Source organism: Oncorhynchus mykiss, chromosome 10, assembly GCF_057628025.1.
Source record: "Oncorhynchus mykiss isolate SJ-2025 chromosome 10, ASM5762802v1, whole genome shotgun sequence".
Taxonomy (NCBI): Eukaryota; Metazoa; Chordata; class Actinopteri; order Salmoniformes; family Salmonidae; genus Oncorhynchus; species Oncorhynchus mykiss.
This window is the reverse complement of record NC_143031.1, coordinates 39,974,304-39,995,497: the sequence shown is the minus strand read 5'-3', so window position 1 is coordinate 39,995,497 and position 21,194 is coordinate 39,974,304. Positions and strand designations below refer to the sequence as shown.

General features: G+C 47.2%; 1 protein-coding gene across 9 annotated transcripts in view; it reads left to right on the top strand.

Annotated features, from left to right (window-relative positions):
* Positions 1–21,194, top strand: part of LOC110533866 (neurofibromin-like) — an 80,222-nt gene that overhangs the window by 9,787 nt on the left and 49,241 nt on the right. For 5 of the 9 annotated variants that reach the window (XR_016483704.1, XM_090186598.1, XM_090186597.1 and 2 more), the window contains exons 4-31: positions 1,520–1,710; positions 4,904–5,010; positions 5,146–5,213; positions 5,665–5,740; positions 6,057–6,214; positions 6,304–6,477; positions 6,615–6,743; positions 6,905–6,979; positions 7,719–7,850; positions 9,446–9,571; positions 9,912–10,025; positions 10,161–10,240; positions 10,390–10,513; positions 10,768–11,014; positions 12,758–12,831; positions 12,952–13,035; positions 13,179–13,520; positions 13,722–13,861; positions 13,975–14,097; positions 14,236–14,319; positions 14,432–14,548; positions 14,675–14,856; positions 15,153–15,364; positions 15,612–15,773; positions 16,007–16,110; positions 16,373–16,508; positions 16,835–16,897; positions 18,608–18,766. Coding sequence is in view for 7 of the 9 variants with exons in the window: in XM_090186598.1 (XP_090042724.1) it covers positions 1,520–1,710; positions 4,904–5,010; positions 5,146–5,213; positions 5,665–5,740; positions 6,057–6,214; positions 6,304–6,477; positions 6,615–6,743; positions 6,905–6,979; positions 7,719–7,850; positions 9,446–9,571; positions 9,912–10,025; positions 10,161–10,240; positions 10,390–10,513; positions 10,768–11,014; positions 12,758–12,831; positions 12,952–13,035; positions 13,179–13,520; positions 13,722–13,861; positions 13,975–14,097; positions 14,236–14,319; positions 14,432–14,548; positions 14,675–14,856; positions 15,153–15,364; positions 15,612–15,773; positions 16,007–16,110; positions 16,373–16,508; positions 16,835–16,897; positions 18,608–18,766 (3,783 nt within the window). In the remaining 2 variants the exon portion in view is untranslated. The remainder of the gene's footprint in view (positions 1–1,519; positions 1,711–4,903; positions 5,011–5,145; positions 5,214–5,664; positions 5,741–6,056; positions 6,215–6,303; positions 6,478–6,614; positions 6,744–6,904; positions 6,980–7,718; positions 7,851–9,445; positions 9,572–9,911; positions 10,026–10,160; positions 10,241–10,389; positions 10,514–10,767; positions 11,015–12,757; positions 12,832–12,951; positions 13,036–13,178; positions 13,521–13,721; positions 13,862–13,974; positions 14,098–14,235; positions 14,320–14,431; positions 14,549–14,674; positions 14,857–15,152; positions 15,365–15,611; positions 15,774–16,006; positions 16,111–16,372; positions 16,509–16,834; positions 16,898–18,607; positions 18,767–21,194) is intronic. The other 4 variants (XR_016483705.1, XM_090186599.1, XM_090186596.1 and 1 more) reach the window with 1 other exon arrangement.

Genomic DNA, 21,194 nt, shown 5'->3' with positions numbered 1-21,194 from the left:
TTTTATTGGCTCTGACTGTGGACCCTAATTTGGGTGAACTATCCCTTTAACAGTTTGGCCTGTCAATCACTGTGGGTGGGATTGTCAGGGGAGGGAGCAGGTTGCTTGTGAGTCACAGAGTTGGTAGGGGGTCAGACCTGTCAATCAATCACTGCGGGTGGACTTTGAGGGAAGGCAGTAGATTCATCAGAAAAACTAGTGTAGTCTACTCTTTGAATTTATTGTGGCAAAAACCTAAGACAAAAGGTTGTGTTCTGTAAAGTAAACATGGATTCCTTGTTGAGAAACAACATTTTCAGGGGGATGACCCACAGATTGTGCACCCCCATTTTATACGAAGTCAGGGGCCCATTATAGACCTACAGGTATGCTTGAAGAATGAAGCAGGTTAAACATGTGCTTGGCTACACAGAAAGCATCAGTAGTATTTTGGACCAAAATTAGTCTTTTTCTCGGCTTGCTTACTGTTCCTGCAGTGAGGATTCAACATCTTAATTAAATGTTTTCATAATTTATCTGCAGATAATCGCCAAAAAGTAGTAGTAGCCTACCACTATGTAAATTAGGGAGCCAAATGAACAGCTCTCTCTCCGACTCAGTTCCAACATTCACCTAAAAGATCAGTTCAAAAATGGCTGTCACTTGTGAACAACTCATCACTAAGCTACACTGACAAGTCACTTTAGCGGTCACTGGCAAGTGTCGACATGGACTTCAAATCTTAGGAAAATAAATTAGTCTGCTGTTAAAACACTTGCTGTTCGGTCGTCAATCAAAGCACAGTAAATAGCCTTTGCGCCCTCACTCCTTGGCTGGCTATATGAAACACGCTAAATAAATTAAAATAATTTGTGCTAAACATTAATTAAGTGGATTTCAACTAATTGTTACCACTTACATGGGACTTGTAAATTCACTCACAGGGGACGATGAAGCGCCATGCTCTCCCTGCTCCGTGAAAATACATTTTGACTGCAGCCAACCACAGCAAACATAAATAACACGGATACCGAGAGGCAGGACAGACAGCAGACTGACAAACCAGCAGTTACCTTGTCATCGCTCACTTTGTGACTGACAGGCGCCTGTTCTATCAATAGATTACTAGAATATGTACTGTATATCGTTCATTCTAGCGGGGGAAGGATATACAGACTTTTCTGACGAGGGAATTGAACCTTTTAAATGAAATGAAGCCAAGTTTAATTTATGAAGTAGAAAAAGTAGGCGCTTAGAGAACACTGAATGTGTGACTTCATTTTTATGCAGAGCTCTCTCTGCTTTCGTGGTGCTCCGCACTGTCCATGGTGTAGTTGTTCAGGGATGCCAGCCTTGTCACTGGAGCCTGACTGACCATTCTCTGTGTGGGATGGCTTTGATCCTCATCCTCAGCTATCAGTGGTTTCTCTCCTCTGGGTTAAGAGGGCAGTGCGGACATCGATTTAAAGGTTTTCTTCTTTTTGACCTCTAACCTTTCCTTCCTCCTTTCCTCCTCTTCTCCCTTCCCTCCATCCCTCAGCAACCGAAGGACTGCATGCGTCTGGACGAGACCATGCTGGTGAAGCAGCTGCTGCCAGAAATCTGTCACTTCATCCACACCTTCCGCGAGGGCCACCAGCACGCCGCCGAGCTCCGTAACTCCGCCTCCGGGGTCCTATTCTCCCTCAGCTGCAACAACTTCAACGCTGTGTTCAGCCGCATCTCCACCAGGTGACATTAACCATAAACACATCACAACTCTCCTGTCAGCCCAACCTGCTCTAACTAGGAACAGGCCAAGATGAAAGGCATAAGGCTGCACATAGAGGATGGGTTACTAAATGTACGTACAGTGCACTCGGAAAGTATTCAGACCCGTTGACTTTTCCCACATTTTGTTACGTTACAGCCTTATTCTAAAATTGATGAAATAGTTTTCCCCTTATCAGTCTTCACACAATATCCCATCCTGACAAAGCAAAGACAGGTTTTTAGACATTTTGGAACATTTATAAAAAAATATATAGAAGTATCACATTAACATAAGTATTCAGACCCTTTACTTAGTACTTTGTTGAAGAACCTTTGGCAGTGATTACAGCCTCACTCCTCACTATAAGCTTGGCACCTGTATTTTTTCATTCTTCTCTGCAGACCCTCTCAAGCTCTGCCAGGTAGGATGGAGAGCGTTGCTGCACAGCTATTTTCAGGTCTCTCCAGAGATGTTCGATCAGGTTCAAGTCCTGGCTTGACCACTCAAGGACATTCAGAGACTTGTTCCCGAAGCCACTTCTGTGTTGTCTTGGCTGTGTGCTTAGGGTCGATGTCCTGATGGAGGGTGAACCTTCGGTCCTGAGTGCTCTGGAGTAGGGTTTCTTTTTTTGAATTTTACCCCCCTTTTTCTCCCCAATTTCGTGGTATCCAATTGTTAGTAGTTACTATCTTGTCTCATCGCTACAACTCCCGTACGGGCTCGGGAGAGACGAAGGTCCAAAGCCATGCGTCCCCCGAAACACAACCCAACCAAGCCGCACTGCTTCTTAACACAGCGCGCATCCAATCCGGAAGCCAGCCACACCAATGTGTCGGAGGAAACACCGTGCACTGTGCCCAGCCCGCCACAAGAGTTGCTGGTACACGGTGAGACAAGGATATCCCTACCAGCCAAACCCTCCCTAACCCGGACGACGCTAGGCCAATTGTGCGTCGCCCCACGGACCTCCCGGTCGCGGCCAGTTGCGACAGAGCCTGGGTGCGAACCCAAAGTCTCTGGTGGCACAGCTAGCGCTGCAGTTCAGCGCCCTTGACCACTGCGCCACCTGGGAGGCCCCTGGAGTCGGTTTTCATCAAGGATCTCTCTGTACTTTGGTCTGTTCTTCTTTCCCTCAATCCTGACTAGTCTCTCAGTCCCTGCCGCTGAGAAACATCCCCACAGCGTGATGCTGCCACCATGTTTCATTGTAGGGATGGTGCCAGCTTTCCTCCAGATGTGACGCTTGGCATTCAGGCCGAGGAGTTTAATATTGGTTTCATCAAACCAGAGAATCTTGTTTCTCATGGTCTGAGAGTCCTTTAGATGCCTTTTGTAAAACTCCTAACAGGCTGTTGTGCCTTTTACTGAGGCTTCCGTCTGGTTTGGTGGAGTACTGCAGTACTGAACTTTTCCTTCTAGAAAGTTCTCCCATCTCCACAGAGGAACTCTGGAGCTCTGTCAGAGTTCTTGGTCACCTCCCTGGCAAAGACCCTTCTCCGCGCCGATTGCTCAGTTTGGCCAGGCGGCCAGCTCTAGGAAAAGTCTTGGTGGTTCCAAACTTCTTTCATTTTAACAATGATGGAGGCCACTATGTTCTTGGGGATCTTCAATGCTGCAGAAATGTTTTGGTACCCTTCCCCAGATCTGTGCCTCAACACAATCCTGTCTCGGAGCTCTACGGACAATTCCTTCGACCTCACGGCTTGGGTTTTGCTCTGACATGCACTGTCAACTGTGGGACATTTTTATATAGACAGGTGTGAGCCTTTCCGAATCTTGTCCAATCAATAAAATTTACCACAGGTGGACTCCAATCAAGTTGTAGAAACATCAAGGATGATCAATGGAAACGATGCACCTGAGCTCAATTTCGAGTCTCATAGCAAAGGGTCTTAATAGTTATGTTATGTTATGTTTTGTTATGTTATAGAGCTATCGACTCTCTTCCCCCTCACTCTCATTGAAGCCCAAAGGCCTGAACTGGTGTACAGTGCATTTGGAAACTATTCAGACCCCTTGACTTTTACCACATTTTGTTACGTTACAGCCTTATTCAAACATTTAGAGAATTAAAAATGTTCCTCAATCTGTATTAAAGAAGAAAAAAAATATATATATTTTTTTAGTACATTTGTTAAAATTTCTAAAAACCCTGTTTTTGCTTTGTCATTATGGAGTATTATTATATGTAGATTGAGGAACATTTTTAATTTTATAAATGTTTAAGACTGTAACAAAATGTGGTAAAAGTCAAGGGGCCTGAATAGTTTACAAATGCACTGTACACCAGTTCAGGCCTTTGGGCTTCAATGAGAGTGAGGGGGAAGAGAGTCGATAGCTCTATCACCCACCTAAGATGGAGAGAAAGGGAGGGAGGATGAATAAAGGGAGTCTAGTCTCTGTCAGCAGCCTTCATAAAGAGGATCTTTGTCCGGGTCTGATGGAGCAATGTTCCACTGTGAGCACCGTGCCCCATAAGGACCTGGGCCTGAACAAGGCGTGTGGGGAGATAACATCTGGTGTAACCATTAACCACTAGGGTTTATGAATTATTTGTAGAAGCTTAGAAAGCACAGCTTTTGTCTCCCTTCTCGTTGTACTGGTGTACTATTTGGTTCTGAGGCAGAAGAGAATAGTGCTGCTCCACTCGTGTATCTATCATGTCTGTGAGTCGCAGTCTGCACTTGTTAACCAAGCTGTGCTGTGGTCTGATTGGTCCATGACTCACAGGCCCCAGACTGATGAAATAGCTGGTTATTAAAACATTAGGTTTTGCTATGCGATGTTAGGACAGGGAGAGTGCGTTGACCTCAACCACTCTCCAGTGTCTCCTTTTGCTCTTCAGAGCTTTTACCTTGAAAAGCATTGCCCAGTCATCCAAACTATTTGATGTCATTAGTGCTACGTGAAGGCAAAGCTCTTTATGACCCTTCATTTGCTACTTAACCTTGTTCTTGGAGGCTCTAGTAGTCTTACTCACCGAACCACATTTATTATTACAGTTTGGTTTTCCCCATACGCTAGTGTGTATGTATGATGGTTAGTGTACAGTGTGTATGATGCTACTCATCTACAGATTTGTAATGCTGTGATTCTATTGAATGTGAATATTTGATGAGATGACAAGGATCGTCTTTAATAAATATCCATCTCTGCTGCGTTTCCCCTCAGGTTGCAGGAGCTCACCGTGTGTTCGGAGGACACAGTGGATGTCCATGACATTGAGCTCATCCAGTACATCAATGTGGACTGTGCCAAGCTTAAGAAACTGCTCCAAGGTATACGCCTATTCTTATCAGTCACTTTGCTTTATTTAGGACAACAGATGTCACATTTTGATAGAGCTACAGATTCTCTGTTTCTTTTGAGTTCTCTGTTATTGATGCTCGGTGTTGACTCCCTATCTTCTGCAGAGACGGTGTTTAAATTCAAAGCCCTCAAGAAGCCTGCCCAGTTAAGTGTCATCAACAGTTTAGAGAAGGTGAATGTCTCTCTGTGTCGCCCTCTGCAGTGTCTGTCTATAGACTCACTGTCTCTACCTAGTGGTGTCTCTCCTCCTGTATCCATGCTCCTCCTGCTCTAGTGTAGTCTGAGTTTACATGGAGCTGCTCAGGCATCTGGATACACTTCAGTGCAGTCAGGACGCTAGTGTTTACACAAACTGTCTCTGGCTTGCCAGAAGCCCCAGTCATGAAGCTGGAGTGTGGCTCCACTGAGAGGACGTGTAAACACATCAACTGTTTTATGAAGTTGTACATTTAAACAGTTTTTTATCTCTCGTCATCAGAGCGTGACATTAGTATCTGAATAGTTTAGTTGGCTGAGGATAGGGAAACATCCTTGCAAGTTGGTGCGTTGATAGTTTTCTCTGTGAGTTGAGGATAGGGACAGTGCTTTCCAGGCAGTTGATGTAACCCTCTTCTCTCCCTCAGGCCTTCTGGAACTGGGTGGAGAACTACCCTGATGAGTTCACCATGCTGTACCAGAGGCCACAGACAGACATGGCCGGTGAGGATGCTGTTATAGATCTAATGTTACAATCAGAGATGAATCCTGTGTTATAGATTGTTGTTGCTTGGCCGGGTCTCTCTCAGACTGTGTGTCATTGACTATGTTGTTGCTTGGCCGGGTCTCTCCCAGACTGTGTGACATTGACTGTGTTGTTACTTGGCCGGGTCTTTCCGAGACTGTTTGACATTGACTGTGTTGTTGCTTGGCCGGGTCTTTCCCAGACTGTGTGACATTGACTGTGTTGTTGCTTGGCCGGGTCTCTCCCAGACTGTGTGACATTGACTGTGTTGTTCCCTGTCCGGGTCTCTCCCAGACTGTGCAGAGAAGCTGTTTGACCTGGTGGACAGTTTTGCTGAGAGTGCCAAGAGGAAGGCAGCCGTGTGGCCACTGCAGATCATCCTCCTCATTCTCTGTCCCGACATCACACAGGACCTCTCCAGAGAGACCGTGGAGGACACCAAGGTCAACAAGGTCCGACACAAAACACACACACACACCAGTGTTTTAATTAGCTATGTCTTACTCTCCTCTCGTACACTACTCTTCTGTCTGCCTCACAGAAACTGTTCCTGGAGAACCTGAGGAAGGCCCTGGCCGGACACGGGGGCAGTAAACAGCTGACTGAGAGTGCTGCCATCGCCTGTGTCAAACTCTGCAAGGCCTCCACCTACATCAACTGGGAGGACCACTCTGTCATCTTCCTCCTGGTGCAGTCCATCGTGGTGGACCTCAAGGTGAGCACCAGCCACTGATGGTCCTCTGATGATCACTGTTATGGGACAGCATTATTATCGTAGTATACAGGTTTAGTCACCAGCAATAACCAGTCACAGCTGATGCTATCTACCTTGTCTCTCCCTTCTCCTGTCAGGCCCTGCTCTTCAACCCAGCCAAGCCTTTCTCCAGAGGGGCGGGAAGCCAGAACGCAGATGTGGACCTCATGATCGACTGCTTCGTCTCCTGTTTCCGCATCAATCCCCACAACAACCAGCACTTTAAGGTCTGGGACTCCTGTGGACCTCTTGACTGTAGTATTCCATAGAAATGTTGATAACCATTTATCATGAACTGATGTTAAGCACATACTGGTGTGTTGAAGTAAGGACTGTGTTTGATCTCTGTTCAACGTCTCCCTCTATTTATTTCTCTCTCTCACTATAGGTCTGCCTGGCGTCATCCTCCCCTCCCTCCTTTCACTTTGTCCTGGTCAACTCCCTACACAGAATCATCACTAATGTAAGTGTGTGGTGTCGTGGCCCAACTCCGAGTGAAGGGATCAATCAACACACCCAATACTAATGTCCAGTGGCACCATCCAAAGTATATAAAAGTGACCACACAGTGCCCATCGACAATGACCAGTGGTGACCTTATCTGTGGTGACTCGGTATAGATGATGTCACTACTGTATAGATGATGTCACTACTGTAGGAATGGCTCACATTCTGTACACACTGAGCTTTATTACACAGCATTCGATGGACTACCATCTCACTCTGGCTGTGAGCCATGCAGGGAGAGGAAGTGCTGCAGACACTTATGTGGTGTGTGTGTGTGTTTCAATGGGAAGTGCCTGAGGGCAGGTTTCATACAGAGCCCTTTTTATTAGCTCTCCATGTGCCTGAGAGACTGTGTGTTTGTGTGTGTGTGTGTGTGTAAGAGCGATGGAGTGGGAGTATTACTGATCTTTCTCTCGCCCCCCTTACCAAAAGCACTTCCTGTCTGTGAGCAGAAGTTAGAGGCTGATTGTAATTCCTGTGTGTATGTCTGGGTGGGTACCATATAGGAGATGTCAGACACCATCTTTCTCCCCTCCAGGCCAACTGAAGAAGTCCATTTCTCCACTCCAACAAATCCTCCTGGGCTGAAGGCCCCATGTTATCTGGGAAAGTTTTGATTGGGACAAGACCGTAAACACCCACCGTAATCAACCTACAGGGTTGAGTTTAACCCCCGGTCCATTCCTCTGTTGCAGTCTCCGTTGGACTGGTGGCCGAAGATCGACGCTGTGTACTGCTACTCAGGAGAGCTGAGGGTCATGTTTTCTGAGACCCTGGGCCACGTGATGAGGGGCTGCAGTACACACGCTCCCCTACGCTCTACTCCGGTAAGACGTTCACACAGCAAAACACCCTCGCCGTCTGTGCGCAGACTGACCACACAGCACACACTCTTGGAAACAAAAACATGCTCAACAAACCCCAAATATTATCGGTGTGTGAGTGTGCATGATTGTTTTTTCCGGAATGGGATGTGCTGAGATGTTAATGAATGTCAGACAGCAGTGACCGTGTATGGAGGAACTGTAGAGACCAGGAGATCCACAGCAACAGGAGACAAATCCTCCTGTCCATTTGACACAGCCCAGACACTACTGGAGAGTCATGCAGGAGAATATTTGAACATTTCTGATAACTCCTCACGTCCCTGTCCTTTTGTGTGAATGTGTGAGTATGTTTACGGGCGTGTGTCACCTCGCTGTCATCGGTGTGTTTGGTTCAGTCATCTCATGGAGGTGGAGGACTGCAGAGGGAGCTCTCTGACATCACTGACTCGGTGGTGCTTCTTTTCTCTTTCCTCGTTCTTTCCTTCTCCTTCATTTTGAACTGGCTGCTGCTCACTCACTCAGATGCCAACTTGTCACTGTCACTGTTTTGCATGGCAGTGGGCATCTGTTGCTGTAAGTATAACTGCCACCCCTTCCACTCCCCAAGCCGCCGCCTCCCGAACCTTCTGCAGCTGACCCCCTGACCTCTAACCCCTGACCCCACCCTCAGGCTACCACAGATAAGAGAGAGCCCCTGTCGTCCTCCACCTCCTCTGTGCTCTGGTTGAAGTGAGCCTGCCTCCGGCTCCTCCCTCCACTCCATCTCCTCTGTATGCTAGGCTAGCTGCTGGAGCATGTTTCTCAGCCTGTTGAGGCTGGGTCCTCCACTCCATCTCCTCTGTATGCTAGGCTAGCTGCTGGAGCATGTTTCTCAGCCTGTTGAGGCTGGGTCCTCCACTCCATCTCCTCTGTATGCTAGGCTAGCTGCTGGAGCATGTTTCTCAGCCTGTTGAGGCTGGGTCCTCCACTCCATCTCCTCTGTATGCTAGGCTAGCTGCTGGAGCATGCTTCTCAGCCTGTTGAGGCTGGGCCCTCCACTCGCACACTGTCTTTGGATGGTTCATCTCCTTTATTTTAAGTGTTGACATGCCTTCATACTAGGTTCTATGGATGGATACTTGGTTGGGATCTCATCACCTGTGAAGAAATGGGAGGCCTGTAGATTGTGTTGGTGCATAGTTGAATATTTCCTTCCACCTCTACTAGAGTTGGTTATTATTTCCTCATCCATAATCTGGGTTTGCCGTGTCCTGACGTTGTGTGTCATGGTTTAGGCATGGCCCCATGCTCCTGTCTGTCAGTCTGGTTGCCCACCTCCTGTTTCATGGCCCACCCATGAAGGGACCTCATGAAACAGTCCCTCTTTATCTTTGACCCCTGATCCCTTCTCTCCTGGTGGCTCTCCTGATCCCTGTGCTGTGGGTCTCTGCTCGGAGGGAACTTGTTTGTCTGATTACAGTAGACTCTGCATCTGTTTCCGTCTCCTCTAGTTCCCCTTTCCACGTTTTCCTTACCCTCCTTCTTTTTTCCCCACTCCCCTCATATTGAATGAATGTTCCTGCTCACAGCCAGTCTCTACTGCTTGTTCCCTTCAGAGTCTGACCTTCAAGGAGAAGATGACCAGTCTGAAGTTCAAGGAGAAGACCACAGACCTGGACACGCGGAGCCTCCTGCTGGCCCTGGTCAAGCTCATCCACTCTGACCCTAAACTCATGCTGCATGTTAGTATTTACTCTACTTTAGGTCTCCTGGCCAGAAATAAACAATGTGTGTTTTGCTGTTTGAGGATGGTCTGTTTAACACAGTAGTTTTACTTATCCTTTAATTCTACATTTTTTGTGTTGAGTTAAGGGATTATCGTGGTTAATTCCACTTGCAGGGTTAGATTTAGACAAATAAGCCAAGTGTTTGGTTAGAGACTGCAAATCCCAAACCAGCTTAAGACTTTCTAAATCAAAGACTTATAGGCAGGCTGGATCCGGAAAAGCCACTCTTGGCATGTTTGTACATGGCTGTGTAGTCGTGTACGTGTGTACTGTAGGTTTGCTTTGTGTGTGTCAGAACCCGGGTAAGCAGGGTCAGGAGATCCAGAGCAGTACAGCAGAGCTGATCACCGGCCTGGTGCAGCTGGTGCCTCTGGCCAACATGGGAGAGTGTTCACAGGAGGCCATGGAGGTGAGCCTCATCTCTCTCCCTCTCTCCCTCTCTCCCTCTCTCCCTCTCTCCCTCTCTCTCTCTCCTTTTTCTCCATTATGGTTACATTTGCCACAGTGGCTAATAGATACTCCTCCCGTTCTCTTCCTTTTGTAGGCCCTCTTGGTCCTGCATCAACCTGAGACCATAGAGCTGTGGAACCCAGATGCTCCCATTGAGACCTTCTGGGATATCAGGTAGCCTAAATGCCCCATTTGTTTAACCACCTTTGCTTATGCGTGATCCTCCACATTAGATGCCAGGTGAAATTGAGTGTTGATTGATGCTGATTGGTTAGCAGAGATGGTCACCCAAGTTGACTGTGATTGACTTTTGTACCCTACAGTTCTCAGGTCCTCTTTTTCATCTGTAAGAAGCTGGTTGGCCACCAGATGATCAACAGCACAGAGATCCTCAAGTGGCTGAGGGAGATCCTCATCTGCAGGAACAAGTTCCTCCTCAGGAACAAGGTAGGTTACTGCGTTTTGTGTTATGTATTCCTTATACCTCTGTGTCTCATCCAGGAAGGCACAACATTGTATAATGTTCAGGAATATTCTTTGTATAACATATATATACTTCTGTCATGCAGAGTAGGGAGAAATGCCAGCTCTATGTATGACATTTCTATGTATGACATTTCTATATACATTCTGAACACCCTCCTGAACGTGACCTCGTTTAGATCTCTGTTCTAACCCTCTGTCCTGTCTTCCTCCCCCAGGAGCGGGCCACGGTGGGCAGTGGCATCCCCATCTGTAGACAGGCCCAGACCAAGCTGGAGGTGTGTCTCTACATGTTCCTGTGGAGCCCTGACATGGAGGCCGTTCTGGTGGCCATGTCCTGCTTCAGACACCTGTGTGAGGAGGCTGAGGTCCGCTGTTGCGTGGATGAGGTCCCGGTACAGACTATCCTGCCCAACTACAACACCTTCATCGAGTTTGCCTCCGTCAGCAACATGATGTCCACAGGTTAGTCGTGAACGCACAAGCTAATGACCTCCTAAGATTTCTTCGTCTGGGTCAGTTCAATAATCCAGAGGGACCTTGGGGAGAAATGATGGCGCTGTACCTATAGAGCAGTGGCGGTCGGTGCCATTTAAGATGAGGGAGGACGATTTATTTAATTTTTACGAGCATGGCCTTTATTCTATTACAGCATATTGGATGACTGTCATTCATATTCCATTCACCCAGCTCAATGTAACATTGATAGGTTTAGGCAGCTACATGATACTCAAATTTTCCCTATACCCGTCATGAGGTTGCTACAACCTACACTATGAATGAAAGTTTACAACGTAGGTGCGTAGGTCAAGAGAAATATGTAAGTAATCAAGACAGTGACACGTTCAATACCGTCTTGGACATTCTTGCCTGCATCTAGCTGATCTAGGGTGTAATAATTAGTCCAACAGTTGCAAACGAGAGTTTCTGTTGGGAAAATTCAGGTATGTTTATCCCTGTTTGGTTCCCTTTGCTTCCGTTTAAAAAATGTTTTTCAACAGAATCGGTGGAACGAATACACACAAACACAGTTCACTTTCATAGCTGCCACATACAAACAGCATGATCTGCTCGTTGTGTAATTCCTACGCGCCATCCTCCACCTTTTCTCTTCACTTGTGGACTAGAGTGCACAACACATTAGCTCTTTCCAAGCCAAACATCCATACCATAAACGCTAACCGCAGCCTACATCATTGCTAACATACTGTAGCATCCCTCCATGTTTGAGTAGGCTAAACTAGCTAGCTGCAATCACTAGCTAAGTAAGTGAAAAAAATATTACGAAATATAGCTAGCTCGCTCTCTTATGTCTCCTTTATTTTAGAAGAAATGTCTTCAACTGTTGTCTTTCTCTTTGAGTCATCTACTCACCACATTTTATGCACTGCAGTGCTAACTCGCTGTAGCTTATGCTTTCAGTACTAGATTAATTCTCTGATCCTTTGATTGGGTGGACATGTCAGTTCGTTCTGCAAGAGCTCTGATAGGTTGGAGGACGACTTACTGTGTAAGTCTATGGAAGGGGGTGAGAACCACGAGCCTCCTAGGATTTGTATTGAAGTCAATGTACCCAGAGGAGGACTGAAGCTAGCTGTCCTCCGGCTACACCATGGTGCTACCCTACAGAATGCGGCTGAGGCTACTGTAGACCTTCATTGCAACACAGTGTGTTTTAATCAATGATTTGGTGATGTGAATATATTTAGTATAGTTTTATCTAAAAAGGATAACCTTTGTAATGTTTCAGTTTTAATTTGTCTGAAATTCACTGAGGAGGATGGGCCTCCCCTTCCTCTTCTGAGGAGCCTCCACTGCTATAGAGGGCAGTCCCACCATGAGAACTCAGGTCATGATGCTCAAATCAAATGATATTTGTCACATGCTTCATAAACAAGTGTAGACTAACAGTGAAATGCTTACTTACAGTTTCCCAACAATTCAGATTTAAAGATAAAATAAAAAATAATAATAATTACACAGTGAATAACAGGTAAAAAATAACATGGCTATATATACGAGGTACCAGTACCGAGTCGATGTGCAGGGGTACGAGGTAATTCAAATAGCTATGTACATATAGGTAGGGGTAAAGTGACTAGGCAATAGGATAGATAATAGACAGTAGCAGCAGCATGTGTGTTGAGTGTGTGTCCTGGGGCTGTCAGCGAGGTGAAGGCTCCTGTCTTCGTGTGTTTGTGTTTTCAGGCCGCTCAGCCCTGCAGAAGAGAGTGATGGCTCTGTTGAGGAGGATCGAACATCCTACTGCAGGAAACAAAGAGGTGAAAGAGTGGCCTGCTGCTGTGTTCCTGTTCATACCCTGATGCTTCAATCATGGAAGGATGTTTGTGAAGCACGATATTGATATCAACTCAGCATTTGTTTTACGATCTTCCCCACAGGCATGGGAAGACACGCATGCAAAATGGGAGCAGGCAACCAAATTAATCCTCACCCATCCCAAAACTAAGCTAGAGGATGGCCAGGCAAGCACACACCCAGTACCTTGTTCTTATGCATTCCTGTTATGCAAATCAAAAATACACTTCACATATTATTTGGTTGTGGATTGGTGTTGTCTCTCTGTTGCCTTCTCTCATTGGTCCTCTCTCTCTGCTTCTGTGTCCAGGAGTGGATCAACATGACGGGCTTCCTGTGTGCTCTGGGAGGTGTGTGTCTGCAGCAGCGCAGCGCCCCAGGCCTGGCCACCTACAGCCCCCCCATGGGGCCTCTCAGTGAGAGGAAAGGCTCCATGATCTCCATGGGCTCCTGTGAGGGGAACACGGAGACACCCCTGGGCCGCTTCCTGGACCGCCTGCTGTCCCTCATGGTGTGCAGCCATGAGAAGGGTGTTCAGATCCGGACTAATGTTAAGGACCTAGTTGGCCTGGAGCTCAGCCCAGCTCTTTACCCCATGCTCTTCAACAAACTCAAGAACGGCATCAGCCGCTTCTTCGACGCACAGGGGCCGGTGAGAGAACACACAAACACACGCATGCTTAGAAAACATCATCGATTATCTGTTTGTTATAGTATAATCACATTGGTGTGAGCACTCTTGCTTTTGAAAAGGGTAATACCTTTTATATCAAATGTCACTGAAGGAATGGAGAAGGTACCTGTTGTCTTTGTTAGCTTTTGTGGTAAAATATATTTTTCTGTGTCTGTTTAGGTCCCAATCAATGACACCAACACCCAGTTTGTGGAGCAGACCATCGCCATCATGAAGAACCTACTGGACAACCACACTGAGGGCAGCTCAGAGCACCTGGGACAGGCCAGCATAGAGACCATGATGCTCAACCTGGTCAGGTAAATGCCACCCCTCCTGTCCTCTCCTCTATCCCGACCATGAGAATGTTGGTGAGCTGCTGTGAGCCCACTGCCCACTCTCATCCTCCACATGCCCTGTGTTGTGTTGGCAGGTATGTGCGTATCCTAGGCAACATAGTGCATGCCATCCAGATCAAGACCAAGCTGTGCCAGCTGGTGGAGGTGATGATGGAGAGACGAGACGACCTGTCCTTCTGCCAGGAGATGAAGTTCAGGTGAGAATGTTCTCCTGGAGTTTTGACTGTCTGTCAAACTGTACTGTCCAGGTTTACTGCAACATATTGATACGGAGTAATAAAAAAAACTGTCATTTAGTTGACATACTGTAAAGCAATGTCCATTCATCCCTGCAGGAACAAGATGGTGGAGTACCTGACAGACTGGGTGATGGGCACCTCAAACCAAGCGGCTGACGATGACGTGAAGTGTCTTACCAGGTACTGTTCTACTACCCCCTGCTTGGATTGTACCCCCCTCACACACCTGATGTGAACATGACCTCTGTGACCTCTAACCCCTAATCTATACCCTGTGCTGTGTGATATACAGGGACCTGGACCAGGCCAGTATGGAGGCGGTGGTGTCTCTGCTAGCTGGCCTGCCTCTCCAGCCTGAGGAGGGAGATGGAGTGGAACTGATGGAGGCCAAGTCCCAGCTCTTCCTCAAGTACGCCAGCCAAGCTCTACTACTATTGCATTTTATTACTTCTGTACATCATAATTCTCCAGAAAGCAAAGTCTGGCATCATTACTCCCACTAGCTTTGTAGTGATTGTGTGTGTCCTCCTCCCAGGTACTTCACCCTGTTCATGAACCTGCTGAATGACTGCAGTGAGGTGGAGGATGATGGGCAGCAGGTGGCAGGGAGGAAGAGGGGCATGTCCCGACGTCTGGCCTCCCTCAGACACTGCACCGTCCTGGCCATGTCCAACCTCCTCAACGCCAACGTGGACAGCGGCCTCATGCACTCCATCGGTCAGTCTGGAAGCCTAACATAGAAACTTATCAGGAATGAAGCTTGGGCTCGCTCTTTGGTTGGCTGCTTCGTGTGTCCCTGTTTTTTAAAGTGCTTCACTGCACATGCGAAAGAAGATTGACAGTGGAAGTGGCTTTAATGGGATCTCTGTGAATTACATCTAATTCCTCATTAGTGTAGGGTCGTTAAAACGATACTTGCCCATGTGCAATGATATTCCCTCTTGGTCCCACATAGAGAAATGCATTATCTTACCTATTGCGCTCTCTCTTGCGTTCTCTCGGTGTGTGTGTAGGTCTGGGCTACCATAAGGACCTGCAGACTCGGGCCACCTTCATGGAGGTGCTGACTAAGATCCTGCAGCAGGGAACAGAGTTTGACACACTGGCAGAGACGGTGCTTGCTGACCGGTTTGAGAGGCTGGTAGAGCTGGTCACCATGATGGGAGACCAGGGAGAGCTGCCTATTGCCATGGCTCTGGCCAACGTAGTGCCCTGCTCCCAATGGGTATGCAGTCTACTCACCACCCACTGTCCTTTCTGTGTGACCCATCATCTTGACCCTGGTGTTAGATATGGCAGTGTAAATGGAATAACATTTAACGCAAATGGTTTCCTACTGTTCATAGGTGTGAATATGAATGTCAGTGTTGTGTTAGTGATGTGTAGACTGTGGGTGTCGGAGTGTGAGCTGTGTCACTAACGGTATGATCTCTGTAAGTGATTTTTTTTTCTCCCCTCCTGTCCCCTGTCAGGATGAGCTGGCGCGGGTGCTGGTGACTCTGTTTGACTCGCGCCACCTCCTTTACCAGCTGCTGTGGAACATGTTCTCCAAGGAGGTGGAGCTGGCAGACTCCATGCAGACTCTGTTCAGAGGAAACAGTCTGGCCAGCAAGATCATGACCTTCTGCTTTAAGGTACACAACATGACTGGCTAGGTGCCCAGTCCTGTCCTGATCAACCCAGGAAAGAAAGTGTGGTTGAGCTCTTTTACGACTATGCAAAATACCTGCTCTCTGACAAGGGTCATGACACAATATGGTCTTCGACTTTCAAAGAAGCATGGCGCCTGCTTTCTAAAATGAGTTCTAGTTTAGGTTGTCAGTGTGTTTATGCCTGTGTCCACCCCTCCCTCCCTCTGCTGTTTCAGGTGTACGGGGCCACGTACCTGCAGAAGCTGCTGGAGCCTCTCCTCAGAGGGGTCATCACTGCCCCAGAGTGGCAGCTCATCAGCTTCGAGGTGGATCCCACCAGGTAACCTACCCCACAGACACTATTCAACTCATTCACCCACTTTTTTTCCCCAGCTGTGCTATTTAAACCAAGAGAATTGCTTGTCAATTTAACTGATAATCTGCTTGTTTTGATTTCAGTTAGGACCTTTGGAAAATGTTAAGATTCTCGGCAACATGGAAGAAGTGTTGCATTGTCCCATGCTCTCTTGCTGTCTCTGATTATGACTGACTGGTTCTGTGTCTCTGGTTATGGCTGACTGGTTCCGTGTCTCCGGCTGCAGGCTGGAGCAGAGTGAGAACCTGGAGGAGAACCAGAGGAACCTGCTGCAAATCACCAACCGCTTCTTCCTGGCCATCATCAACTCCTCCACAGAGTTCCCCCCTCAGCTGCGCAGTGTCTGTCACTGCCTGTTCCAGGTACGTATTAGACCCCTCAAGTCCCAACTCTAACCCACTCCACCGGCTGGAAACCCTCATCTGACTGACAGGGTTCCTTTTATCTCAGGAATTATCTGAGCTTTTTCTGCAGTGGTCACCATTTCTGTTTCCAGGGTGGTTATTATGAACTAGATAAATGTACATCACAAGGTAAGCTTTGATGGCATAGGAATCACTTGCACTTTTGTGCAGGTTGTGTATACGAAGGCAGTAGTATTTGTGCAGGTTCTGTATACGAATGTAGTAGTTTGGGGGGGGTGTGTGTGTTTGTGGTGACTTTTTTTGTGCCCATCTCTGTTCTGTAGGCAACTTGCCACTCTCTACTGAATAAAGCCACAGTTAAAGAGAAAAAGGAAAGCAAAAAAGCAGTAAGTTCAGAGAACGTTCTCCCTGGCCACTCTGTTGAAAGAAAGGGAAGGCCTCTTGCTCTTCTATCACCTTAAACTACTTTATACTCCCGTCCTTTTTACAATCACCACCTGAAATCCCACTACTAATACTTTTACTTCCAAACAAGTTTCTCTCGGTTTCAATGTACGCTCACCACAAACTGGTGGGACTGTTGTAGCTACAATGTTCCTATCCACTGCTCCTCTGGTCTCTTAATGGTGTGAGTTTTTTTGGGGTTGGTGTTTGAAAGGAGTTTGGGGGTCTATGATAAGGGGCTTGTAATTGCAGGTCACGGGGCACTTTGGCAGATAGTTGTGTGGTGCTACTCTGTGTCCTGGGATCCACTCCTGGAATTCCTTATCATTCCTGGATTCCTGGAATTTGGAACACTCGCGAAGACCTAAGGTTTCTGTGCCGTTCAGTACTAGCTACGTTTGGCAGTGCAGAAAGACGTCCACCCCAGGGGTGATCTGATGACCACACCCTCAGTTCCCTCTACTGCATATTTATATATGTCTTTTTTTATTTAATCATTATTCTGTATTTGTATTTAATTATTATATTTTATTTAATTTGACCCCTTTTTTTCTCAATTTTGTGATATCCAATTGTCCCATCGAACGGACTCGGGAGAGGCGAAGGTCAAGAGCCGTGCGTCCTCTGAAACACGACCCCGGCAAGCCACACTGCTTCTTGACACAACGCCTGCTTAACCTGGATGCCAGCCGCACCAATGTGTCGCAGGAAACACCGTACGCCTGACGACCGTGTCAGCGTGCAATGAGCCCGGCACGCCACAGGAGTGGCTAGAGCGCGATGGGACAAGGACAACTCGGCCGGCCAAAACCTCCCCTAACCCGGATGACGCTAGGCCAATTGTGCGCCGCATCATGGGTCTCCCGGTCGCGACCGGCTGCTGCACAGCCGGGGATCGAACCAGGATCTGTAGCGATGCAGTGCCTTAGACCGCTACACCACTCGGGAGGCCCCCTCTACTGCATTTACCGAATCTGAAACGAACTAATGAAGTGAGCTAGCAGCTTGTTATCATGAGTAGTTGTGTCTCCTTCATCGGTTGAGATGTCATATTGGCATCATGGTTAATATTGCTAGCGGTCAATATCCTGTGTTCATGGGACTGAGCAGTAAGCTGTAGAGGCCTGGTAATTGGCTGACCTTTCAAAGCAATCTAATACTGCAGGCTGTTAATAACAGCTTGTGGTGTTGCAGCAGCAATGAAACAATTATTTTCATCTTACAGCCTAGTAATTCCATTGCTGCGATCCCCCTTTTAAAATACACTTGTGTTACAGCTGATGACATTTCAGTATGCAGACATGCAGAACGTTTGTTCAGTTCAGGCGATGGATTTAACTGAACATTGCCCAGTGCTTTCTCAGTAGCGTACAGTATCAAGTCTAAACTAGTAGTTAGGACTGGTCTAAGATTCTCCTCTCCCCTTTATCTAGAGTTCGCCATGCGCCTTGCTTTCCTTTTTAATCTCTAACTCAGTTTTGAAGCGGACCTAGTGGTGTGAATGTGGTTTGGTGGTGACGTGGCCATCTTGTGTCCTCTAGCCTGTGGAATACTTTCTCCTACATTCGATCTGCTCCAACCCATGCCCTCTCCTCCTCTCCCTCTCTCTAACAATGTTCTTACTATCCCTCCTCCAACACCCTCACATTCAGGTGGTCAGCCAGCGTTTCCCCCAGAACAGCATAGGGGCGGTGGGTAGTGCCATGTTCCTACGTTTCATCAACCCTGCCATAGTGTCACCCTATGAGGCGGGCATCCTGGATAAGAAACCTCCTCCCAGGATAGAGAGGGGATTGAAGCTCATGTCCAAGGTAAGAGGACAGGGCACCCAGGCCTCATATACAATATGACTTAACACTATGTGACTGGATTCAGCATCGTAGGCATTTGACGCTATTTCCTAGTTCACAGTAGGGCTGTTAAAAAATTAAATAAGCGCTAATATGCCTTAATTACAAACTTGGAGCTGATTGTGGACTACAGGAAAAGGTGGGCTGAACAGGCCCCCATTAACATCGACGGGGCTGTAGTGGAGCGGGTCGAGAGTTTCAAGTTCCTTGGTGTCCACTTCACCAACTAACTATTATCGTCCAAACACACCAAGACAATCCTGAAAAGGGCACGACAACACCTTTTCCCCCTCAGGAGACTGAAAAGATTTGGCAGGGTCCCTAGATCCTCAAAGTTCTACAGCTGCACTGTGCAACTGCTCGGCATCTGACCGTAAGGTGCTACAGAGGGTAGTGGCCAAGCTCTCTGACATCCAGGACCTATATATTAGGTGGTGTCAGAGGAAAACCCCCAAAATTGTCAGACTTCAGTCACCCAAGTCATAAACTGTTTTCTCTGCTACCGCACGGCAAACGGTACTGGAGCGCCAAGTCTAGGACCAAAAAGCTCCTTAACAGATTCTACCCCCAAGCCATAAGATAGATGAACAAGTAATCAAATGGCCACCAGACTATTTACCTTGACCCACCCCATTTGTTTTTACACTGGTGCTACTCACTGTTTATTATCTATTGTATGCATAGTCACTTCACTCCCACCTACATGTACAAATGACCTCAACTAACCTGTACAGCCGCACATTGACTTGGTACCGGTACCCCCCCCCCCCCCCCCTGTATATAGCCTCACTATTATTTTATTGTGTTACTTACTTTAGTTTATTTGCGGAGGCTGCAGGGGTGCGTGCTACACCACTGCATAAGTTAAGTTTAGCTATGAGGAATCTAAGAATCTATCAAGAAAATTATATCCAGCTCAGGGCTCCAGCTACTCTTTCGGTTTGCTAACTTGCTAGTTAAGTGGCGAGATGTCAAGATTAAGCTTCTTGGTTACAGCAGTGACATTCAATCCCGTTCTGGATCAAGATCCCTGTTGCCTAAATAGTTTTGTGCGTCCCCAAAATGTGTATAAGTACACTAAACAAAAATGTAAACGCAACATGCAATAACTTCAAAGATTTTACTGAGTTACAGTTCATATGAGGAAATCAGTCAATTTAAATATTCATTAGGCCCTAATCTATGGATTTCACATGAATTGGAATACAGAGATGCATCTGTTGGTCACAGATACCTTAAAAAAAAAGGTAAGGGCGAAAACCAGTCAGTATCTGGTGTGACCATCATGCGGTGCGACACATCTCCTTCGTATGGAGTTGATTGTGTCTTGTGGAATGTTGTCCCACTCATCTTCAATGGCTGTGCGAGGTTGCTGGATATCAAATCAGATGTTACCGTGTAATGCTTACTTACAAGCCCTTAACCAACAACGCAGTTCAAGAAATAGAGCTTAGAAAATATGTACTAAATAAACAACATTTGAAATATAAAAAAGTGACCCACTAAAATAACAATGCTATATACGGGGTAGTGGTACCGAGTCAGTGTGCTGGGCTACAGGTTAGTAATGAGGCTATATACCGGGTAGTGGTACCGAGTCAGTGTGCTGGGCTACAGGTTAGTAATGAGGCTATATACCGGGTAGTGGTACCGAGTCAGTGTGCTGGGCTACAGGTTAGTAATGAGGCTATATACCGGGTAGTGGTACCGAGTCAGTGTGCTGGGCTACAGGTTAGTAATGAGGCTATATACCGGGTAGTGGTACCGAGTCAGTGTGCTGGGCTACAGGTTAGTAATGAGGCTATATACCGGGTAGTGGTACCGAGTCAGTGTGCTGGGCTACAGGTTAGTAATGAGGCTATATACCGGGTAGTGGTACCGAGTCAGTGTGCTGGGCTACAGGTTAGTAATGAGGCTATATACCGGGTAGTGGTACCGAGTCAGTGTGCTGGGCTACAGGTTAGTAATGAGGCTATATACCGGGTAGTGGTACCGAGTCAGTGTGCTGGGCTACAGGTTAGTAATGAAGCTATATACCGGGTAGTGGTACCGAGTCAGTGTGCTGGGCTACAGGTTAGTAATGAGGCTATATACCGGGTAGTGGTACCGAGTCAGTGTGCTGGGCTACAGGTTAGTAATGAGGCTATATACCGGGTAGTGGTACCGAGTCAGTGTGCTGGGCTACAGGTTAGTAATGAGGCTATATACCGGGTAGTGGTACCGAGTCAGTGTGCTGGGCTACAGGTTAGTAATGAGGCTATATACCGGGTAGTGGTACCGAGTCAGTGTGCTGGGCTACAGGTTAGTAAGGAGGCTATATACAGGGAGTATTGGTACCGGGTCAGTGTGCTGGGCTACAGGTTAGTAATGAGGATATATACAGGGGGTA